The sequence below is a fragment of the Chinchilla lanigera genome, unplaced genomic scaffold (assembly GCF_000276665.1).
Source record: "Chinchilla lanigera isolate Chin_1 unplaced genomic scaffold, ChiLan1.0 scaffold00094, whole genome shotgun sequence".
Lineage (NCBI taxonomy): Eukaryota > Metazoa > Chordata > Mammalia > Rodentia > Chinchillidae > Chinchilla > Chinchilla lanigera.
The window spans coordinates 4,437,582-4,447,761 of NW_004955495.1; the positions used below are offsets into that span (position 1 = coordinate 4,437,582).

The 10,180-nt window shown below is 54.8% G+C and overlaps 1 protein-coding gene across 3 annotated transcripts in view; it reads right to left on the reverse strand.

Moving 5' to 3' along the window:
• The window catches only part of LOC102006928 (hepatoma-derived growth factor-related protein 2), a gene marked incomplete at its 5' end in the record, with an annotated part of 20,348 nt that extends 10,653 nt beyond the window's left edge, over positions 1 to 9,695 (reverse strand). For all 3 annotated transcript variants that reach the window (XM_013505189.1, XM_013505190.1, XM_013505188.1), the window contains 3 exon segments: positions 7,300 to 7,438; positions 7,529 to 7,605; positions 9,547 to 9,695. In XM_013505189.1, the coding sequence (XP_013360643.1) occupies positions 7,300 to 7,438; positions 7,529 to 7,605; positions 9,547 to 9,695 (365 nt within the window).
• Between the last annotated feature and the right edge of the window lie 485 nt (positions 9,696 to 10,180).

Sequence of the window (10,180 nt, forward strand, 5' to 3'; positions counted from 1 at the left end):
ACAAAAAAAAAAAAAAAAAAAAGCCTATTCAGGCAAAAACAGCCACATATAAGCTAACGTGTTTTTTATGGCGCATCTTCTGGGCTGGCCACCAGGCTCAGCAGGCAGAGAGGACACAGACGTGACTGAGGCACAGTCCCCTGCCACGGGAGCTGAGAAATGAGTGCAGGAGAGGCTGATTCATGCACACAAACCCCATGATGGAGGCAGGAAGAGCTCACTGGGCGTGGTGGCTGTGAGGCAAGCGATGGAGAGGTGGACGCACTATGCACTGCGGGGGAGGCGGGGTCAGGGAGGCCCCAGAAGCTGACACTGTAATGGTGGAGCTGTTCCAGCAGGTAGCACGATGTGCCGCGGGGAGCAGGCTGCTACGCACGAGGTCCCTCCCAGCCATCGGAGGAGGTGGTACTGCTGGGGCGCAGAGGACAGGAGCAAGGCCAGGGCTGGGTCATGCCCAGCACTGCCGAGGCTCTCAAATCCACCAGTTGGATGGGACAGTGAAGGCCCCAGGAGCTTCCTCAAGTCCCTTTGGAACTGGATCTGAATGTGCTACGTTTGTGGAAGGGAAACGTCCCAGGCCCATCCTCCTCAGTACTCACTCAGCCACCAAGCATCAAGCAGACCTACATGCCTGGCACTGGCTGGGCACTGGGCTAGAGAGCACAGTGCGGCTCTGCCCTGGGGGAGTGCAGTCTGGTGGGGCGCAGACTCATAAGCACAGGCACAGCACAGCAGAAGGGGCTTCGTGGCGGCTCCCCAGGGCAGCAAGGTGCTGAGCACAACCTGGTCAGCCACATCCAACTGCAAAGCCCGACTGAGGCATTTCATGGCACTTCTCACTGATCGCTGTTTGACAGAAAACTGGGTGTGGTGGTGTACGCCCGGCCGCGCGGCACTTGGGGAGGCTGGGGCGGGGGATCATAAGTTCAAGCCCAGCATGGGCAACCTAATCACTTAGTGAGACCTTGTCTCAAAGTAAAAAATTAAAAAAAAAAGGGGGTGGTGGCTGGCAATGTAGCTCAGTGGGAACGCCCTGGGTTCAATCCCCAAGTACTGTGGGAGGAAAAATAAAAGATAATTTGAAGAGGAAGTAAAAAAGACAGTATGTAACTCCATACCATGAATGTACTTTTTTTTGGTCTTTTTGAGACAGGGTCTCACTATGCAGTTCAGTCTGGCCTTGAGCTCACTTTGTAGCCCAGGCTGATCTCGAACTTGCAATGATCCTCCTGCCTCAGCCTTCTGAGTGCTGGGATTATAGGCATGTATCACCACGCCTGGCTATCATGAATGTACTTATATACTGCAAACATATACTAATAAAAAGAGAAAGAATTCTTTTAAAAAAGCATTGTGGGTGGCTGAGGCAGGAGGATGGCAAGTTTGAGCCCAGCCTGGGCAACTTAGCATCTTAGTAAGACCCTGTCTCAAGATAAAAGAAAGAAGGTCTGCAAATATAGCTCAGTGTGAAGGTCCTGGGCTCATTGCCCAGTATCTGCCCCTCCAAAACGGCGAGAGGGTGGGTTTTTTAAGCCACAACCTCTGGAAACCACTCAAATGTCTGTCTAGTGATGAATTAACAGGATCTGGCAAAGCTATAGGGTCAGAAAGAAGGAAGCACTGACAACTGCAGCACAGACAGACCCTGAAGTCATCATGCTCAGGAGAGACCAGACACAAGGGACACAGTATGTGACTCCACTTCTGTGAATTTCCCATCCCAAATAGGTAAATGCAGACAGAAAGTAGACTCCAGGCTGCTGGGAGCTAGAGGGATGAGAACTGGGAGTGACTGCTAATGGGTTTCTCTGGGGGGTCCTGGGAGGTCCTGGAATTAAGACAGTGGAGATGGTTGAACACAATGGAAATGTAACTAAAAGCCACTGCAGGGCACACTTTAAAATGGTTATTTTGTGGTGAGCACTGGGGGTTGAACCCAGGGCCTTTGCTCTGAGCTACATGCCAAACCTTTACATTTTTTTAAATTTTCAGATAGGGTCTCACTAAATTGTCCAGGTTGAGTTGGAACTTGTAATTGTCTTGCCTTCCAGAGCGCTGGGATGACAGACATGTGCTACCATGGCCAGCTCAATTAAAAAACTTTTTTTTTTTTATATAGTCCAGGCTGGCCTCACACTCAGGGCAATTCTCCTGCTTCAGCCTTTTGAGTGCTGGGATGCCAGGCACACACCACACGCCTGGTTAAGATTACTTTTAAAAAAGGCATACTGTCTTAGTGTGATTAGTCAGCGAGGAAGGGGTTGGAAAGGGACACACTTGCTGGCCAGGAAAAAGCGAGGAAGAGAATGAAAACGGCACGAGGTTCTGTAAGAGGCGTTTCAAGACAGAAAGGGACAATGGAACCAGGAATGGGAACAGAGGAGCCATGTGTGCTAATGCGTCACAGCTGGTGGCAGGGGGAGCTGCGCAGCAGGAGCAGGGACAGAGGCTGAAAGTAAGGTCTCTGCAGCAGCGCCTCCCAGTGGATGCATGCAGGGCAGGGCGGGATGAGGACCTGGGCAGGAGGCGGGAATCCCAGCTGCACTCCCTGTCCCTGGCAGCAGGATCCCCTGGAATAAAGGCTCCATCCTCCCCCAGGGAGGGAGAGGCGGGAGCCCAGGCCGCCACCCGCGCAAACTCTGGCGAACAGTCCCTACTTAACACGGGAGAAAAATGAGAACCAGGTGTTGAACCGACCTCGCAGCTGGGAACGTGCTTTGTCTCCCTTGTGCCACTGTGACCCAGCGTCCTCAGGTACAGCGACAGGGCCCTGCCTGTATAATTTCTGACAAGATTAAAATGGATAATACTTAAGTAGGTCAAGGCGCAAACTGAAGGTGCCAGGAGAGAATAATGCTTCCAAGCAGATTCACACCTTTCCTCCAGAGCTGCTTGCTCTCCCTGGCGTCCCTGGTGAGCAGAGAAGGGGCTCTGTGCCCTTTTTCACAGGGGGAAAAGCAGCTCAAATAATAATAATAATAATAAATAAAAAAGCAGCTCAGAAGGTGCCCAACAGCTGGGCCAAGGATCTTTTGCAGAAGGAGCCGCTTGGTATCAGGATTCTAAGAGCTACCATTAAGTGATGTGGAGTTTGTCACACATTGCCAACAGGTGGGAATTATTATCCTGACGTTTCACTTTTTTTTTTTTTTTTTTTTTTCAATATTGGGGGATGAAACCCAGGGCCTTTCTGCTGAGCTACATTCCCAGTTTTGTTTTGTTTGTTTTTACTTTTTATTTTCAGACAAGATCTCAAGTCACTAAATTGTCCAGGCTGGGCTTGAACTTGCGATCCTCCTACCTGAGCCTCCCAGAGTGCCAGGTGGCATGAGCCACCACACCTGGCTTATCATCCTGACTTTGCAGATGAAGACACAACCTGGGAGCTGTTCAGTAACAGCTCAAAAACACAGTGAGCACCCGAGAAGCTCAGGCCATGGACACAGCTCCTCCTCAGTAAGTCCTCTCACTTCTGCAGAGCTCTTAACCAAGCATGGTCTGATCTGTGCCTCCACAGCTCTACCCAAAATCCACTGGGAAGGACATACGTCCTCCTTGAGGAGGCTCCAAGAGAGTCAGGGCTTAGGTGCCGACGAGGGATCTAGCCGGGAGCCCTACGTCTCCTGGAACTGCCTTCCAGCAAACGTTTGGGCAACGTCACCCATGCAGACGGCTGGAGGACGTGAATGCTGGCAGGACAGATAAGAACCCAGAAACAAAAGGCCAAGGCCGGCCACTGCCAAGCACGCCAAGACTCAACGGGGTTCGAGAGGCAGCTCATTCGTGCAGTTCTGGGGGCCTGTGGCGGAGAAGAGCTCACACCCGGCCTTCCCTCCCACTCCAGCGATGGCCTCCATCACTTGCTGAACATTACCGCTTTTCCTCCCTGCCTCATGGATACCCCGTGAGGCTGACACTATCCTCTCATGGGCTGAGGTCCACAGACAGTGCACGGTGTGGGGCCCCCACTTGCACCCAGGGCCACCTGTCCTCACAGCAGGACTCTCGGCCCCAGGCCTGCCTCCTCCATAACCCTGTCCCAGATAGAGGAAGAGAACCCCAGCCAGGTAGTCTTGAGGTCTGGGCTTTGGCCCCAGCTCAGCCCTGTTGCCAACAACCTTGAGAACCCTCAACTGGTCCCTTCGCGTCACCAACAAAGGACGAGGAGGCATTAATCAGGATCTTTCTACATCAATGGCTGTCAAGTGAACTGTCCCTCAGAAGGCATGTGGCAATGTCAAGACACATTCTGACTATCAAGACTGAAGCTGAGGCAGGTAGATGTTACTGGCAGCTGCCACGGGGAGGCCAGGGATGCCACTCAGCACATGGCAGGGGGCCACAGAGAAGGACCTGGCCCCAAGTGTCACAGTTAGTTATACAGAACTAGCACTGAGGGGCCTTGGGCTCTAGCTGGGCTCCTCTGGGTATTCAAGCAAACCCTCCAGGCCTTAGTCTGCCCACCTGTACAATGGCCACTCTCACGATTGCTGTAGGGATCAAAAGACAATGCCAAGACCCATTTTTACCAGCTGGCTTGACAAGGGACAAGAGATAGGCGTCCTGTGTACTCTACGGAGAAACAGCTAAAGAGCTCCTGAATAAGCTGAGCGTGGTAGGGCACACCTGTAATCCCAGCACTTGGGAGGCTGAGGCAGGAGGATCCTTGCAAGTTCGAGACCAGCCTGGGCTACAAAGTGAGCTCAAGGCCAGCTGGAATGGCATAGCAAGACCCTGTCTCAAAAAGACCAAAATAAAAACAAAGAGCTCCTGAACAGACTGACACCATTCTCTGTGTTGACATAGAACAGCTGTGAAGATACAGAATAACTAGGGGCTGGGGATTTAGCTCAGCGGCACAGCACCTGCCTGGCAAGTGCAAGGTCATGAGTTCGATTCCCGGTACCAGGAAAAAAGATACAGAATAACTGTGAATGAATATAGCAGACGTCAGAATTATGCACTTATGAAAACAAAGCTATGTGTGATTATATATGTTAAACTCGGCATGGTTGGGCATGCCTATAATCCCAGCTACTTAGGAGGCCGAGGCAGGAAGATCTAACTATGAGGCCAGCCTGAGGAAAGAGCAAGACCCCATCTCAAAATAAATAAAAGACAAAAAAGAATCTTAAAAGGTGTGTAAGGAATGGACATCTGCGGCAATTCTGAGAGTACCCAGAAGGCAGGAATGGGAAGCAAGACTGCCTTTTGGGGGTCACTTTCACTAAGTGCCCACTTGCACTTTTAAATGGTTTAGGTCTGGACTTCTACTTGAAACACAAACTACAAGGTTGCAGTGTTAGAAAAGAGACTGCTTAGTTTCCCATAAGCTGTGCTTCCAGTGCCGGCCCGAGCACCGGCTACGGCAGAAACACAGGGCCGGGTTTGGCGTGGGAAACCATAAGGGCCACAGGCTCCGGCCCACACTACTCCATCTACAGGGCTCGGCGCTGACCCAGGAATCTGCACTTTAACATTGTTCCACCTGGACACGCATGTGGATTAGACACTTCAAAAGCAACAGCTCTGCTACAGCTCCTTTGCAGCTCAGCGGGCTCACTTATCTCAAGTGTGCACTCTTCCGAGTTTCTTTTCCTTGAGGGCAGGCATGTATGTACTTAGCAAGCTGTGGGTGTCCAATAAATATTAAATGGTGCAATGATTCACCAGGAGTAATACGCTTAGGACGTAACCAAAGAGACCTTGGGCTGGGGCCAGAAAAGGATCTCATGAAACTCAATTGCCTTAAAGATCTTCCAATCCTTTCAGTCAGGCTGGGGACACCTACAGCCTAGGAAAAGACGCCAGCAGGCAAATCCATGGCCTCCCAGACACATCCAGGCAACAAAAGTAAACAGCACCACCCCGGGGCGCATGGGGTCTCTGCCCCTGCACAAGTCACTGCCAAACCGTCAGTGCTCAGGAGGAAGCTGCTGAATGAACCCCCAATTCCTGGGTATGGGCTCCCCAAAGCACCTAGCATGTGGCAGTGTCACACAGAAATGCCTGGGAGTCCACCAGGGTGCGCACACCAGTGCCGGCAGCTCAGGCTGGGAGGGAAGCTCACCCAGACCGCTGCAAGACCCGAGTACCAGGTGCTAGGAAATGACCCTGGAAAGCACAGGCTGGCCCGACCTCGCCACCTCCAACCGCCTCCCCAGCCCAATTCCATGTCCTTTTCCTCACCAACCATCCAGCTCTTGCTCACCATGCTCCATTCCCTGAACTACCCTGCAGCATCACACCTGCCTCTGGTAGGCCAGGGCTGCTCCTGCCCTCAGGGACCCCATAACCCCCAGAAGTAGAGGTTCAAAGCAGCGCTAAGAACCCTGGGCTGAGCCTCCCCCCACTATCTCACCGTGAAACCCCTGGCACGGAACTCCCCTCCAGTCCTCCCTGGATTCCAGCAGCTGCTCTAAATCCCCCCCTCCCAGCTCACCAGTGGACACTGGTGTGCCACGGAGAAGCCATCATCTCTATGACTCTTGCCAATATTTTTTCAACCTAAGAATTCTCTCAACAAACCATTGCCTGTTCTCCTGAATCTGAAACCTGGCAGTAAAAAAAAAAAAAAAAAAAAGAAACCTGGCAGTAACGGGGAGATGAGGATGGTACAAAGCCGGGGATGTAGCTGAGACGCAGCACCTGCCTGGCAAGTGTGAAGTCCTGAGTTTGATTCCCAGTACAAAAAGAAAAAAAAAGGATGGTAGTGAATGAAAAGTTTTCCTTAGGAAGTAAAAGGTTTTATAAAACTATAAGAGTACCATCAGAAATTCAACATCCAAACAGAGCTTTTGTAAACGGGGAAGAGAACAGAGGTTGAAGGCAGGGTAGGGGAATGGGAAAAAAAATCAAGTTATATCTGGGTACAGGTACAAATTCTCTACGATGACTGTCACCATTACGTATATCTAAACTGTACCAATAAAACCTGATTAAAAAAAAAAATTCAGGCCCATGACACAGTAGTTCTTACAGCCCTGACATTACAGCCCTCCACCCCCACCCTCAGGGGACACTGGGTGATCTCTGGGTCATGTGTGGTTCTCAAACCTGGGGGAGCTCCTGGCATGGAGTGGGTGGAGGCCAGGGTCACTGCTCAGCACCCCGGTCACCCCCACAGAGAATAACCCAGCCCTGAATGTCCGAGGTACCAGGTGGGAGAGACCCAGACTCCAAGCTTCTTTTCCTGTGAGTCATAGAAAAGGCTCCTCACTTCCCACGGTGAGGAAGGGTCCTCCCACCTCATGCTCTGCAGATGGAACTCCCTGATGTCCCCTGCCCCACGGTACTCACTGGAGGGGCACTGTAGCTGGCGTGGGGATTATTCTGGATCTCCCAGAGACCTTCATTGAAGCCTTTCCTCTTGTTGGGTTTCCCATACTTATCTTTGCATTTGTCATATGGGAACAGGTCCTTGGGTCCCAGGAAGGCTCTAGAGAAAGGATCCACAAGCCGTTCCAGGTGAGCCAGGCCACCCTGGGAGGCACCAGGTGGGACCCAAGCCCCAGCTGGGGACACTTACGTTTCGTGTGTACCAAAGAAGAAGATGGGGTATTTGTTGGGTGGGGGCTTCACGGCACCATCAGCGATGTCGTCAATCTGTAATGAAAGGTCAGTCAGGGGTGGTGTAGGGTGAGGGTCAGGAGGCAACTTCACACATTGACCCAGGAAATCACCAAGAAACCAGCCAAATTGCTTGGAGAAAAAGCATGCTGGGAAGAGGGAGGCTTTCAGCCCACCAAGACACATCACCTCCCAAATGGGAATCTGCACTCTTCTGTGCACCCCCCATTGCAAACCTGCCCCCCCCAAAGTTATCTCCCCATTACGGAGAAAGCTGGCCCCTGAGCAAATCCAACTATAACCCCCTGAAGCAACTAGAGGGGCCAAACTCAGCTTCTAGAAACTCCCAGGGCCCTCTTAGGAGACCCCTCCAGCAAAGAGGAGATCAGGCGGGGCTCCCAGCGGATGCAGCTGGCAGCTCCAAGGATGCAGAAGGTGGGGGGTGGGCTGCAAGAAACAGGCCTGAGCATCCAGGAAGTCCCACCCTCTCCCTGAAGGCCATGGGCTCCAGCAGCTGTCAGTCACCTCCCTACAGGAGGCCAGCAGCCCCTTCACTTCCAATCAGGTACTTGGAAATGCTCAGGGCTCTCTGAGCTGCACAAGGGGGGCAAGGGAAGGGAAAAGCTAGTGTTTAGGAAAGGAGAGAACTGGGAAAAGGGAGAAAAGTGTCGGTAAAGTTTCAGAGCTCTGGTCTCCCCCAAGAAAATGAGCACGTTCAAACCAGGTTGCAGTGAGTGCACAGGTCCCAAATAACGCCTTCCCCACCCTTCTCTCCAACTCCTGCCCAGTTCCTGGAACCTTCCCTGCCCCACACACCCCACTTCCTTCTCTGAGCTATTTTTTCCATCTTGGGCACCAGCATCCTGGTGGAGCACGGCCCCTCCTCCAGAGGCCCCCCAAGCGGAGTCAACCTGAGGGCCAGTCTTGCATGCCTTCCGGCACTGCCCTCCGCTCGCCAGCCCAGGCCCTGCCCTTGACCCCACAGGCCAGCATCGGACTGCAGCAGCCCTCTCATCCCCCAGCCCCTCCTGTGCTGCCACTGATCCACACCCCTCTTCAGCCCCGCCTCTCCACTGCTCCTTCCTCCCCGCTGCACCCCAAATTCCCTCGGCCCTGGGGTGGCTGCAGTTCTAAGACCTGAGGACGATAAAAGCCTCTGCGAACCCACTGCACACTGGGGCTCGGGACACAGCATGGAACCCCACCCACCTGCACAGCCCTGACTCCCAGGCGCGCAACCCCTTTCAGACCTGGATAATCTCTGAACCCCAGTTTCCTCCACAGGGGAACCCCAAATCTGCATGGCCCAAGCCCCCTTCCTGCGGGGGCCCAGTCTGAAGCTGGCCTCTGATCTCAAGCACCAGGGAGAACCCCGCTCCGCGGTCCCCTCGGGCTGCCCAGCTCTCACAGGGAGCGGGTCCCGCGGCCCCGAGGCGCCCTTGGAATGCGCCCCCCGCCCCGTCCACCGCGGGCCCCGGCGTCTCGGCCTTGACCCCAGCCCCCCCGCACCGCACCCCGCCCACCGCCGCCGCGGCCCTCCGTATCCCATGCGAGGGCCTTCACCGCGGGGCATCCCATCACTCGGACCCCTTTCCTGACCCCAGGCCCCCCAACTCCTTGCTGTGACCCTCCCGAATTCCGAAGTAACCCCTCAACCTTACCAGCCCCAGCGGGAGAACCTCTTTCCGCAAGCCCCGGCCTTCCAAGCCCCGAAAACCCCCGGAACCCCAGAGTGGGGTCTTCTAGAACTCCGACGCCCCACAACGCGCCTCCAGACCTCCCACCCCAAGAACCCCGGGACGCGGCCCCCCAGACCTCGGGCTCCCAAAACCCCGGGACGCGGCCCCCCAGACCTCGGGCTCCCGGAACCCCCGGACGCGGCCACCAGACCTCAGCCACCCGGAGCCCCGGCGCGCGGCGCCTCAGGCCTGGGGTCCCCGCCGCCCCCCCGCCCGCCCCTCCCCCGCGCAGCCTTACCCGGGCCGGCCAGTGCGGGTAGCCCTTCATCTTGGCGAACACTAAGTCCCCGGGCTTGAAGGCGTGCGGCATGCTGACGGCGGGAGGCCCAGGCCGCGGGAAGCGGCTGAGGCGGCGGAGGCGGAGGCGGCGGCGGCGGCGGCGGCGGCGGCGGCAGCTACAGCAGCGGGAGGCGAAGCCGGGGGCGGGAGCCAGACGCCGAGGGGGCGGGGGCGTTCGCACAGGCAACCGGCAGACGAGTACTTATTGGGTTCGGTGCCGCCGGAAATCCCGCCCTCCTGCCGCCAGGGGCAGGAGATGCCGTCACTCAGGACCACGTGCGGGAACAGAGAAGGGCGGAGACCAATGGGAAGACAGGTTGGTGCAGAACAAGTTAACGGGATTGGATAACGGGCCGAACTAAGGGGCGTGACCCAGAAACCTAAAGGGAGAGGGAGGAGGTTATGGAAGGTGAAAGGGGAAAGGTTTGAGGATCGCAACTGAGGCTAAGCGCTCAAGGAGTGCAGGGGTGGAGTTTAAAAGAGGGGGGCGGGACATAGCAAGCCACAGCAGGAGGTATATTAATAGGGATCAGACCATTGGATAGTGCAGGAAATAAGGCCCACTCAATGTAGGAGGAGGGTTATTGACAGCC